The sequence below is a fragment of the Necator americanus genome, chromosome X (assembly GCF_031761385.1).
Source record: "Necator americanus strain Aroian chromosome X, whole genome shotgun sequence".
Taxonomy (NCBI): Eukaryota; Metazoa; Nematoda; class Chromadorea; order Rhabditida; family Ancylostomatidae; genus Necator; species Necator americanus.
Genome location: NC_087376.1, coordinates 5,134,706 through 5,148,319, shown reverse-complemented (window position 1 = coordinate 5,148,319; position 13,614 = coordinate 5,134,706). Strand labels below are relative to the sequence as shown.

The window sequence follows — 13,614 nt, the reverse complement described above, 5'->3', positions numbered from 1 at the left end:
GTGTTTGAGTTACAAACAACTGCCTTCTCCAAAAAAAAAGATGCTTCTTCACGTTTCCCGTTAAACTTTTAGCTAGGTTTTAGCAAAGTAGTCCTTGTAGAATTATAGCTGTCATAAATACATCCATATACACTATTTATCTTCATCAGTGATGCAAGGCGTCGAAGGAGTTTCTAATTTTTATTCGGAGTTAAATCATTTGGTGTGAATTTTTTCCTCTGTACGAGTTGAAAGCCCAGAGCTGCATCTACAGCTACGTAGCGATTGAAGAGTTCATCTCGATTATCAAGCCAGGAGTTCTTTTCTTTAGCCGAACAGAAAAGCATCTAAAATTACCGAATTTATTCTGATAATTTAGTGATTACAGATTAAATACTAAGTCCTCAATTACCCTGTCGATTACTCCATCGGACATCAAATAACAAGATGGAAAATGGCGCGAGAATAGAAAATTCACCTGAAACGAGTATTCCTAGTGTTAACGATAATTCCTGCCCTTGAAATCCATGAATCCTAGACATAGATGACAAAATGACTAACCTGGTCTGCTGCATTCGTTGCCTGCTTTGTTGTTATTATATTGACAATAACAACACCTGAAATAGTTACTTAGAAGAAATATTGGAACATACTTCAGATAGTGAGTACGGCCTAGCCTCCACAATGGTTTAGCGGCTCGTAGTGGGATGCAGGTGACTCCGCGCGTCGTACTGCGATGTATAGCGGAGGTAAGTGCTCTGGCAAGGCCTCCCATGCTGAGGAGTTCGACACATCAGACATTCCAACTTTTCGGAATCGGAAGTCTAGTCAAGAGTATACCACTGCTAAGACTCACCATCGTTTTTGCAAAATGTCGGAAGGGGGCTCCGTGATCTATAGATTGGGTACGACCTGTGGTGAAAGCAAAGCTCACCACTGGAAGGCTGAATAGTTTGTGGAAAACTCTTTTTGCCACTCCAGCAAATACACTGCCTCAGTACCCTGCACTCTGGGCCCTTACGTCTCAGGAGTCAGAATGTGTGGCGAAGAGTAAGCGACGGTGAAATCTCCGGTTGCTCAGGACGTCTTTGATTTTGGACTAATGAGACACTTTGGACTAATGACTAAAGGACGACTCGTTATGGAGACTGTCTAAGACGTTGCACCTCTAAGGCACAGTATCTACAGACCTCAACCTTCATGTCTATCTCACAGATGCAGAGGGCATCAAGTACAACGTGATTGATGTGCAAGATACCAAGACAGAAGGAGCGATCTACAGGTAAATGACGATACAATTGTTATGAATTCATTGTCGGAGATTTCACCGGGAAACTAAGAAAGGCCAAAGAAGAGGAATACAGGAAGATTTGGACAGGGGGACCGGAATGAAAACAGCAATCGAGGAATTCTTGGAAAGAAGAAAGGCTATCAGGCTTGATCCAAATGCATCGCACATTGAGCGGCATTGAGTTGTACCAAACAATAGCTGCAAGAAGGCGTTGCAGGCAGTTCTTTCAAAATAAAAGCATAAGAAGATTCCGGAAGCAAAAAGAAAAGCAAGTTTTAGGAAGTGCCTGTAACAAGTATCTCTGCGAATATAATATTCCACTAACGGCCCTCCTGAGCGAAGATAGGACTCGCATTTCTTCTCGTCGTGAGATGGAAATTATTACGGGGAGGTTCTACTCAAACCTCTTCCGCTCGTCAACTCCTACGTCAACCCCGATCACTTCCAATAGTGATTTATCCTTTCGAGCGTTCGAGTCACTATCAAGAGCATGAAACCTCGGGGTATCCCTCGGACTTAAATTTATATCAGCAGAGTTCCTTCGGGCTGGTAGCCGCCCATTTTGTGTAATTCTAGCCTTGCAAGTGACGTCCTTTCTTCAGAAAGAAAGTATACCAGACCAATGGAAGACCTCGCGAATGATTTCAATCCGTAAGGAAGGTGACTTGGAAGAGGCTGGGAACTATCATCCGTTAAGTTCGCTGAGCGTCTTGTACAAAGTATTCATCAAATTCAGTGCATCAAAAATAAGCCAGATTCTGTGAGGGTTCTACCTGCATGGACCACATGAAGACCATATCGAGGGTCACAGAGGTTAGCCGTGGATATCGTCCCTGGTCCTTGTCCTCACCTCTGTCGAGTATGAAAAAGCTTTCGACAGCATAGAAACAAATGCAATACTGTCAGTGCTTGTCGATCAAGGTGTAGACTCGTCGCAGGGCATTAGCCAATTGCTAGGACTAAGATACAGCTTCTCCACCGCTCCATCACCTCACTTATCGGAAAGGGGGTACGACAAGGTGCTACAATATCGTCAATCTGTTCACCTCTGTGACCCTCGATATGGTCTTGGATATGGATATGGCATTGCAATTGATGATGAAATCACTTCCTCGGGAAGAAAGGAGCGTAGGTGTTGACAGAAGATTCCCTCTAACGCTCCTTTTGCGGACGACTTCGGTTTTTTTTTTGAGAAGTACCAATAAAGCAGAAACGATGCTCAATGAACTAAACGAAGCAAGGAAGGGAATAGGATTGCGAATAAACAGAAAGAAAACACAGTTCAGTGAGAACGTTTACTGCGAGGATGGCAGAGAACAACTTGAGATTTCCCAGATCGTGGAAAGTTAGTGATAAGCTTACCTCGGAGGTGTTATGAATATGGAGAACGAATTGAAGGAAGAACTGAATAGAAGGATGAGACAGCGTTCGCTTCCGTCAGGGAAGCTAGGGACCAACTGCCTATCTACTCGATTCGACAGTTCTTTCAGCGTTCTGTACGCAACAGAGACGAGGACAGACATCGCTGCTACGTCTAGGAAGCTAGTTACTACTCACAGAGCCTTGAAAGATGTCTTCTGAAGTTCAAGACACAATACCTTGCTTTGTCTTCGGAGCTCCCCCTGAAGAGCAATTTCTCGTCTCCGCCATCCACCGGAATATATATTTACTTATGTAAAGAAAAGCCATGGTCCGATCACCTTATGAGAAAAATAGGAGATAGATAGACTAGAAGAAGTCCAAAGCGGATCTCATGAGCTGCTAAACGACAGCCGACGAGATGTAATGATGTGTTCTCTGCACGGATGGAGCAGCTGAGAGCTCAGTTGGATACGGCTCAAGGTGCTCGTCAACGTCACTCACGAAACTTGACAACATCTTGGATGACAATGGCGAAGGAACGAAACGGGTGGAAGAGATGCTGGGCCCGCACGTCCAGTGATGACGGGTCATATAAGTCTTTAAGTAAGAGTATGGTCTAACTGTATGCTCTTATTTTATTATGTGTGTAAAGTGTAACTTTTTTATATTTTGATTCGAATATACTGCACAAACTAATTTCTTTAGTTTTCGTTTCATCTCTTCATTTTTTCATTACCATTCCATTAAATTCTCTATAAATAGGCGAATTCCACTCCGGTAATGTCTAATTCATACCTTTTTGGAGGACTTACATGTTATTTCATGATTCGTCCAAAACGTACCTGTTTCGGAAGTTATAGCCCTCATAGCGGCTATTACGTCATCTGTCAAAAATTCTTCTATTGGGCACATCATCGGTAGCCGAACATTATAGCAAACATCCAGCAGAATTGCATTATACTTGAGTCCTGAAGGAAAAAAATAGTAGTAGAATCCTGTATTGCTGATAATAAAAGAGAAGAGAAAAGTGGCGGGAAAAATTTTCATATTGAGATGATTTTATGTGGAATTCTGAAGAACCTTTTTTAGCTGCTTCGTGAACATATCGTACACCATCGTCGATTACTATTCGATGTAGCGGTGAATGTTCGAAATTAAACCATTTCTCTGCTATCCGTTTCATAACAGGATCAATATCCACGACAGTAACATCAATCTGGAAATAAACACTGGAAGAAGTTTCAACTATATTTAGATCAGTAATTATTATTTTTTAAATTTTTTCGGACTAGAATAATAGGAAATAGAAGAATTTAAAAAAATTACAACATCGTAATGACCACAGCATAGTGGGATCAAAACGAAATGAAGCTCGGTGCAAAAGTGGCTGCTCTCGAAGAGCTGCAGCGGACCGTAGTTGTTGGGTTCGAGGGGGGACTCCCACTATGACCATTCTTTCACGACGGTCCCATCACGATCACAATAACTATCTTCACGCACCGCTTCGGACGTAGCTGCTCACGTAACTGCACCGTACTTAAAGGCATCACCCCACGAGTCTGGGGTGGTACGGGTTTCAGGTGGGTTATGCCTATGCGGAGTCGTAGATTGTAGGGAAGAGGGCGATTCCGTCCATTTTCTCCTAATTGCCGTAAAAAACGGCTCGGAAGATGCGGCCCACCCGTTTCTGCAATCTACGATTCCGAATAGTCTTTGACAATCGGAAATCCACATCACGTCAGATTCGTGGAGTGATGCGTTTAATGTCATTTTGGCTCGGGTATACCAAAAAAGGAGTATATAGTGCAATCGAACGACAGCAATTATTTTTGAAAGGAAAAAAAGGGGAGCGGAGGATTAATATTAGTACCATAGTGTGGGTGACCACCGATCTATCCTATGGAATAGACTTTATCATATCATTCCTCATCTGTAGGAGGATTACGCACCACGTTCTGGCCAACGTATAATAGGTTAAACACGGAATAAAAATGGGCTTATGCTTGCTTGATGTACATTTTTTCATAGCAGCAATTGCAGTAGAAAAATTCCTAATAAAGTCACAAACATAACAAAATAGAAAGTTGACAGAATTTAAGGCTAACTTTTTTTCTTATTCATTTTTGAAAATGAAACCATAGCACATGTATCGAAAATTTCCCACCGTATGATTAGGCATGCTTGTTAAATAGTTGTTGATCACTCCTCCTCCTAATCCAATCAGCAGAACATATTGTTTATCCGTGGAATTGAAATCCAAGGCTCCACTTATAAATGCACCAGCTACCATAAGGCGAGCATATTCTAATCGTATTGTGGTCTTATCGATCTTCCAGTTTTTTGTATTAAAATTTACCCATGTTAATGCTGAAATGAAATTAATTTCTGCCCAATTTAATACAAGTAGGGTGAATAAATAATGAAAAAATAATGGAAAATAATGAATTTTCAGGCCGTACGGGAAGGTGGTAGAATTCGAGCATCTGATAATGTGAGAACACCTTCTGGTCCTTTTCGGCGAAGTGCTCGATATGCTAGTAGCCTGAAAAAGATTGACATAAGTTTCCATAGAGGAACAACTTATTAAAAGAGACGGCGATTTACCTATTATTAACTTCTTCAACACGATCTGTAATGAGGAAACATGTTTGATCTAATTCGCTGCAAATTTCATCCACCTATAAAGGTCCAGATAAATTATCAGTGGAGTATCGATGAGAAGAACGTGTTACAACCATTTTCCCAGCGAGAACAGATCGAAAAATCTCTTCAAAATTATTTTTAGGTTTGCTCAGGTTTTTTTTCCAACGTTAGAATTATGCTTCTGTCTCAGAAATATATGATGTATAAGTTTCAACGGTTTTTAATAATTTGAAAAAAAAAAACTTGTTGGTCATCTGTTGGATACGAGTAAGAAGATAATCTTTTTATAAAAAAAAACATTGTTGTTTATTTTTTTCTTGTTTTAAAAGGAAATATGTTTTATAAGATGTATTTCTCAACAAATTCTGCTCAAGAACAAGATCACTGTGTTCAAATACTACTCGTCACAACTCGCCCAAAATCATAAAATTCCACATTTCTTTAGCATAGTGAAACGAGGAACATTCCTTAACGGATAATATCGATAAATTCAAGCAATCTGTTGACGTTAGCTGTCAATCAAAAGTGCTTTTGTTTTAGAATCACCCAATGTAAATATCTTATCAATTTTTGATCGTACCAGAGCTCGGATGTTCTAAAAAAACAAAGAACTGTCAAAGAGTATTCCTTTTCTCACTGGTTGAACATTCAAAAAAAAAAGATTCAAAGATATACCTTGTGCTCAGGAACGCTTAGCAATCTTTCCCTTATGATTAACTCCTTCTTTTGTAATCTCACTCCTTCTTTAGTACCATTAACTTCACTTTGCTTTTCCCTTGTGGATAACGAGTTGTTCAAAAGATACTAGATAAACAAATCGCTTTATAAATTGACAATAATGATTTTTTTTTCCGAAATGAATACCGAATCCTCACCGCAATTACGAATGATAGGAGTAGAACTAATGAAGAGGAAATTAGTGGGATGATTTTGGACATGTTCACGTAATGGTTTCCCGTTTAGCTTGATTGAGGACAATCCATCTGTTCAAATGCGCTTACGGTACACAGTTGCAGCGCAGATGTGCTAACTGTATTGTAAATAAATGATGTATAATTTATTTGCAGTATTTCACTAGCACCGTTTCGTTTGTTTTTTTTTTCTTGCAAATTTTAGAAAAGTTTGTTTCTATGAGGAGACCGCAGGATTATTACTGGATCTGTTGAGAGTTGGTGAGAAATATTCATCATAATGGAGGATTTGACATAACGGAATTCATAGCATTTGTAGTTTTCACGTAAAAAATCACAGAAAAAGCTGCAAATCGTGAATAAAAAGAAATGCTTCTTCTATATCTTCCACTTAAACGAGAAGAGAATGTAACAACCTAACAGATGTGCATATTTTAGTTCTTTCCTTGATTTTCTTTCTACTCCAGTTAGGATTTCATGAAAAATTTCTCCTGAAGAAAAAGAAGCTTTGTTGTTCTTGCGTTTCACCACAATGGTCGGTCAACAACGGTGTAATCATAGAATTTCCTTTTGAATTACGCCTATGTAGTCCGAAGATAGTTTTTATTTTTCTTGTTTCTTTTATTCTTGCTTTTATTTTGTTTTTGTTATTTATTGCTATTATTATGTAACACTATGTATTTGTATTATTACGTTTTAAGTTTTATTTATTACTATTTTGTCATTTCTTTAATACAGTATTCCGTTTGGAATCGACAAAAATCTTGGAATGTCTTGTATAGCTGGATGTGTTTGGTGGCAATATATACTAATACATAAATATACTAATATTAATACTCATAGATATATTGATACAAATATTCTACATTATTACTTATAGATATATTAATATAAAAAACTAAGTAAGTAAGTAAGTATCTAAGTAAGTGCTATAATCAAATTTTGTAAATTGATGTGGTTTTTCATTAGAATAAGATAAGAACGCTGAGGTGTGCTCGATAAGTTATGAGGGTAGAAACACCCACGTTTGATCGCAAGATACACAACCACTCGTTTTCAGTGGAACATTTGAGGACAAGGTGAAGCACACGGTCAAGGTTTCGATGGGAATTTAAAAATTCGTTTTTCGTTTTATTTCCAAATACTTATGGCTTGGAGAAATCCTTAATCCTTGGAAATCCAAGTAGTTATTCTAGGTGCATCACAATTCTGTTTCTGTTCCAGTATTCGTTTTTTTCCGCTGTAAGTTTCCTTTTTCAAAGTTATATTACTAATTTTCCTTTAGGGGATCACTATCAAGAACATCTGTTGATTTTATGTTCTGTTTATTTTATTTTATTTTATTTTATTTAAAAAAAACCGTAAAACATTGGGAATTTATGGAGAATTCCACCTTTCTCCTTTAAAGGCATCACTCCACGAATCTGAGGTGGCACGGATTTCAGGTAGAGTAGTATAAGGGAAAGTAGATTATGGAGAGGAGGGTGATTCCGTCCATTTCTTCCTAATTGCCGTAAAAAACGGCTCGGAGGATACGGCTTCAGGCGTTTTGGCGCACTATTTTCTACAAGGAGTTCGATTGGAGCGCTCCAGCCTAGTGCGGCGCCGCATCTTTCGGGCCGTTTTTTACGACAATTAGGAAGAAATGGACGGGATCACCCTCCTCTCCATAATCTTCTATCTCTTAAAAGAATACTCTACCTGAAATCCATGCCACCTCAAATTCGTGGAGTGATGCCTTTAAGTATTTGCTGCAGATTTGAAAATTTTATAGAGTTTTGTTGAGGATAGTGTAGTTTCAGCAACTTAGAATTTTAATAATGGATAATTTGTATGGCGTTAATCAATCCGCTTGGGATGCGCCATCACGATCACTTCAATTCAGAATCATTTGAGGTTCACGAACGTGTAACTGACTTATACAATTACTTGCTGGAGCTATCTGATGTGTCAAGTAAGTGTTTTTATCCTCGCGGACAAGTCTGGAACCAATTTATCGACTCTCGGAGGGATGAAGAGTTTGGTTTGCATTAGGACGAATCCGAACCTCCGATCGATCGTTCAGCCACAGCGAAGCATCTTACCGACTGCTTTACACCCGCCATGGAGAAGGTTTTATTAATGCGGTTTATATTTATTCAAAGTTCTGATTTTGGGTCGCTCATGGTTCTACAGCGATGCACACATAGTCTTTTCCAAAGTGTCTATCTTTTGCTTTTTTTAGCAAACAAATTCTTTGCTTCCACTTTATTTGATCAGCCAAATCATACGAGTCGTCGATAGAATGAGTGAATAAAATCGATTCAACCAGTGCAACCCTACTGTGCAGTACAATTCAGGATGTTGTTTTGTTTATGACTATAGTATGGTAGAAAATTCCACAACAAGGAAATTAAGGATGCGCATAGTAGGATAAACAGAAATTGATTTTAATCAATTAAACTCAACTACTTTCAAAACAGAAACTACTATTTGGAAAATGTAAAAACATTAACTTTGTAAGCATGAATACTCCTGAAACTACTTCCACTAATTACATTATTTCGACAATTAACATTAGTTCAGTTTTTTTGATAAATGTTGAAAAAAAGTGAGTGGATCAATCCTAATTCGGATGAAATGAAATTTCGTCTAAGGTGAATCCTAGAAATCTCTTCTCAATTAGAACTTTGGCCACTCCAAATGCTTGAACGACATAACTGGTCACGAAAAAAATCTGTAATCATGTGTTAATTTACAAACAAAACATTCCCTTCCAGAATTCATCCTACCTTTGTATCATAAATTCTACTGTATTCGAGAAATTTGCAAAAAAATACAGTTGAAAAGCAAATGAATGCAAATGTTATTGCAATTTTTTTCCCATAATATTCACACTGTGGTCAGGATCAGAGTTCTTTTCATGCAAAATTTTATCATATTTTTGAGTCATAGCATATTTTGAGATAAGAATTCTTTTCAAGGAAAGAACCATCCATAAGTCTTTCGTAACACATACGTGTCAAGGTTAAAAATATAATCACTCGAATAATCTGATTTTTTGAAACTTCAGGAAAAGAGTTTTGGTTTGATGCCGATATTTAATGTGGATTACCTATTTCATAGATCTTAAGAAGCATACGTAAAAAAAATATGCGGTGGACTCGGATTATAAACGTAATTCATCCGAAACTGCAAATGGAAACTTCATTCTTTCTTTTTCTGTAATGTTGAAATTAATTTTTCTTCCAAAAAAAATATGGATAACCAGCTTTAAAAGTAATTTAAGTGATTGATGTTTTCTCAATGAACGATGATGAACGATGATCAATGGTCAGCAATCATGTTTTATTCTGTCCGATAAGTTTCTCTGCATTTTTCTTCATACTTTTATTTCTATTCAATAATAAGGATATTTCTAATCAACAAATGTACGATTATCTCTATCCATGGATGGGGAAGATTGTTGATTCCGAAGTCCCAGAAATCAGAGGTCTATGAGTAAGAAGAGTGGAAAATTGTGGAAAGAAGAATATGATACATCTCAATACCAAAAAATTTTTTCTTAATCCTGTCAATCCAACGGATAACTAGAACATTGATCTCTTAAGGTTAGCTGAAATCCGAGGGCATCATCCACAGCTATGTAACGATTGTAAAGTTCATCTCTATTGTCAAGCCACGAATTTTTCTTCTTTGCCGAACAGAAAAGCATCTAAAAAAATTCAGCGTGTGAATTGATTAAAATTTATAACAGCAGGTAAAGTACCTTATCTCTACCGGCATGTTCCATGAAATAACATGATGGATAATGACGAGAATAGGCGAAATGCACCTGAACACATAATTAGAATCGATAATTATATAAAATAAATATTAATAATAATAAGTATTATATATTCACCGCGTTAGCTGCATCTCTTGCGTCCTTCGAGGTAACAGTATTGATAATAGCAGCGCCTGTTAATGAGAATTATTGGAAAAAATTCCAAAAATAACACTCTCTATTCTTTTTTGAAATATTTTAAATTAGCAACAACGTGTGATGGGTCCATGGGTACCTCCAGTACATCCATGGGTAGTTTTGTATAACATTTTTTAAAATTATAACATTAATTATTTATTACCATCGTTAGCAGTAATTGCTCTCATTGATGCAATCACATCATCCTTAAGAAAATCCTGAGTTGGACCCATCAATGGAAGAATGATATTGTAGCTGACATCGAGAAGAACAACATTGTATTTCTCTCCTAAATGCATTTTTTTTCAACGTCTTCAATGTATAATGCGGAAGCTAAACGACGAAAAAAATCCATAAAAATCAAAACAAAAAATCGAAAGTACCGCTTAGAAGGATGGGTATCTGGATAAAAAATGAACTATAATTTTAGAAGCTGTTAAGAGAAGTCGAACCTCTTTTTGCTGCTTCATACATAAATCTTACACCATCATCAATAATAATACGGTGTAATGGTGATTCTTGAAAATCGAACCATTTTTCTGCGATTTTTTTCATTACAGGATCAATTTCCACAACCGTCACATTCAACTAAACAGGTTTTGATTTTCAAAATATTCGCTGTTCTTCAGTCATATGTTTGATGAGAGAAATAGAGTGAATTTTAAGTTTTACCCGTTTTTCTCTCACCTTCTGATTTTTCATTGTAGTTAGGTAATTGTTAATTACTCCTCCTCCAAGTCCAATAATGAGTACATCCTGTTTTTTGGTTGTGTTAAACTGTAGCGCTCCACTCATAAAAGATCCAGCGATCATCACTCTTGCGTATACGAGACGTGCTGTATCTTTTCTAACTTTCCATGTTTTTGAATTGAAATTTTTCCATGTCAGTGCTGAAATAATGATCAGCATGAGATTTCTATAAAATCAATAATCGATTACAATCGATTCGCGCTTAATTCCTTACGAGATGGAGGTTGAAGTCTCGTTTCTGATAACGTCAAAACACCTTGAGGTCCCTTTCGCTTTAATCTACGGAATGCCAAGATTCTAAAAAAGCGTATCTCGGAAGATTTTCGGATATTTATCCGTTGCATCAGTTTACACACGTCTTCCTTGAACTTTGTATAATCACTCACCGACCAGTAACGTTTCTGACTCTGTCCATGATTACAAAACATACTTGATCCATTCCACTGCAAAACTCGTCTATCTGAAAAAATAGCGGGACAGTGAAACTATTAGTGGTCCTGAACAGAAGCTCTCGTCGCCAATTGGTCAGTCTTCCGAATATTTTGTTCTATAGGGAGCTTGAACCCCTATAGTCCAGCAACATTTGCACATACCTCATACTCATCCTTACTCAAAAGTTTTTTCAAAATGATTTCCTCCTTTTCTTTGGCACGTTGCGAGAGACCGGCGCTCTGTTTTTTTAATTTTCCCGTTTCACTTGTTTCGGATCCAGTGTGGCTAAGAAAGGTGCCATCCAGCGATCCAAATAGATAGTGCTAAAATGATAATTTTTAGAAGATCATTTAAGGTAGAGGTTTGTGAAATACCTCTTTCATGAAAAAATAGCGCTATTTTTTTCACAAAAGTTGGAAAATTGGAGAAATTGGTGGTGGCGCTTTTTTGCAGACAAAAAATATTCACAGTAGCCTTTATAGGAAGTAAAAAGCGTGAAAAAGTTAAAGTAAGAACAATAGCTTCAAAAAAACCAGGTATTCTGCATTACAAGAAAATTTTTACTATTTAATACTCATCACGTGTAAAAGGAAGGAACAAGGGAACTTAAGACGTTTTTTCCAAGGAGAAAAATCCGAAAAAAAAAACTACTTTTCTTACGAAGATCTATTAAGTTAATATTTAACTCCTCATTTCAGGATAGAAATTTGTGATAGATTAAATTAGGTTAGATTAGGTTAACGCATATCCTTATCTATTCTCATTTATTATTTGAAAATTTCAGTTTAATTAATTATTATTTGTCATCTTCACCTGCGGATCTGTATGTTTTTAAATCCACTACAGCCTGCTTCTGCTCACAAACTGTATTCAGCTCCAAAATCATTGGTCCAAAAAATGTTTTACCTGGGAGATCCACTAGAATTTCAGTGGACCTGATGTTCTTCCGGATGAAGAAAAAAAAAAGAAAAACGCAGGAAAAGGTGATGAAGAATGAAAAAATGCTTCGAGAAATATTGTAAATCATATAGCAGACATAAAGTAAAAGGTTTTCAAGAACAGGTTTATCCAGAGAATTTCAGTGAGAACACATGTATCTTGGGGTTTTCACCGTTTAGATATGTTGAATAAGTTTTCTCGAAAAGATTCTAAAATCTTACCGCAATGAAAGCTGATGCTATAAGTGTAAGAGTTGTTGAAGTGAGGGAAATGAGATCGGGCATATCCGGATTCGTAGGACGGACGAAAATTTCGCGATTTTTACTGGATCTGTAGCAGCTGTATTAGAGCAGCTACGTGTACTGTGTATGTTGACACAAAAGCAGGAAAAGTGTGATAATTGATTTTGTAAATCCATCTGCACATTATAGCAGGTTTTTCTATCCACATCCGGTAGGACAGCAAGTAGCAACGGTACCATTCAGCAATGTAATCCAATATCACATGTATTAAGTTGTATCGTTTGGGGGTGCAGCTAACACCGTTTCTTACGGTTTTCTCTGGATTGGAGATGGAATTGAACGTGTTAGCGCCCGTGCAAACTACACATCTCTTGTCTCCTGGATTGTGGATAGATCCCAACATAATCAGTTTCGTGATGCGATCCCTTTAAAGAACGTTGTCTCTGAAAACGAAGCAGTTTTTTCGGGAGACGGGGAAAGCACATCCAGCATAGGACATTGTTCTTTAGAAATTTTGATAGCTGTGCAAAAATTACGTTTGTAAAAATTCTCCCGAAAAACAAAGTGGAAGTGAACAATTCAGTACCGCTAATGCGATTTTTCATTAATTTCAGTTCCTTGTAAATTTTTGTGGATTGATGCGTGGGTGATGTGCTATCGTTTGCCCCTCCCCCTCTAGTAATTGTAGTAATTCTGAAACAATCTTCATCTTTCGAACAACTTTCCCTTTTCCTCTTTTTTGTTTTTCTCCTAACACAAGATGACAACCTCTACGTTAATTTTTATTAGTGATGTGTTTTCAAGTAAACCGATCCGTTCATATTTAATATGGAAAAAGACAAAACAGAACGATGGAATACTACATTTTTCATTTATATGAAAATTCGAATAAATTCAGGAATACAACAGCTGATTAGTGATTTCAATGTCTAAAGATTTGATTTATTCTAAAAGTCGCAAATAGTGTTATAAGGCAAGTGTTCGGCAAAATATCACTTAAATTAAGTAAATGGTTATAAATTGGTTATAAATACATTAAGAGAAAAAAAAGTGCTAAATGATGATAAATATATCGATGACGAACGTTCGTTGAAATGCTCCATTTTCACATGTTACTATGAG

The 13,614-nt window shown here is 37.1% G+C and overlaps 3 protein-coding genes across 4 annotated transcripts; 1 reads left to right on the top strand and 2 right to left on the bottom strand.

Annotated features, from left to right (window-relative positions):
• Positions 1-173: 173 nt before the first annotated feature.
• Positions 174-6,213, bottom strand: RB195_021517 (uncharacterized protein; the record flags this gene model as incomplete). Of its 2 annotated transcripts, XM_064208302.1 has the most annotated exons (10): positions 174-326; positions 392-457; positions 541-596; positions 3,475-3,600; positions 3,713-3,848; positions 4,797-4,999; positions 5,092-5,174; positions 5,237-5,310; positions 5,951-6,079; positions 6,151-6,213. In XM_064208302.1, 10 exons carry the CDS (start codon positions 6,211-6,213, stop codon positions 174-176), a joined length of 1,089 nt encoding a protein of 362 aa, XP_064064183.1. The 2 variants fall into 2 exon arrangements, with proteins under 2 accessions (XP_064064183.1, XP_064064184.1); XM_064208303.1 differs by lacking the exons at positions 5,951-6,079; positions 6,151-6,213 and adding an exon at positions 5,368-5,370.
• Positions 6,214-8,019: 1,806 nt separating this feature from the next.
• On the top strand, positions 8,020-9,492 carry RB195_021516 (uncharacterized protein; the record flags this gene model as incomplete). The annotated part of the gene is made up of 3 exons (XM_064208301.1): positions 8,020-8,140; positions 8,221-8,298; positions 9,455-9,492. 3 exons carry the CDS (start codon positions 8,020-8,022, stop codon positions 9,490-9,492), a joined length of 237 nt encoding a protein of 78 aa, XP_064064182.1.
• Positions 9,493-9,739: 247 nt separating this feature from the next.
• RB195_021515 (uncharacterized protein) lies at positions 9,740-12,534 on the bottom strand (the record flags this gene model as incomplete). Its single annotated transcript, XM_064208300.1, has 10 exons — positions 9,740-9,880; positions 9,935-10,000; positions 10,070-10,125; positions 10,293-10,418; positions 10,582-10,717; positions 10,817-11,019; positions 11,094-11,176; positions 11,266-11,339; positions 11,473-11,634; positions 12,472-12,534. The coding sequence occupies 10 exons, from the start codon at positions 12,532-12,534 to the stop codon at positions 9,740-9,742; spliced, it is 1,110 nt and encodes a 369-aa protein (XP_064064181.1).
• Positions 12,535-13,614: the final 1,080 nt, after the last annotated feature.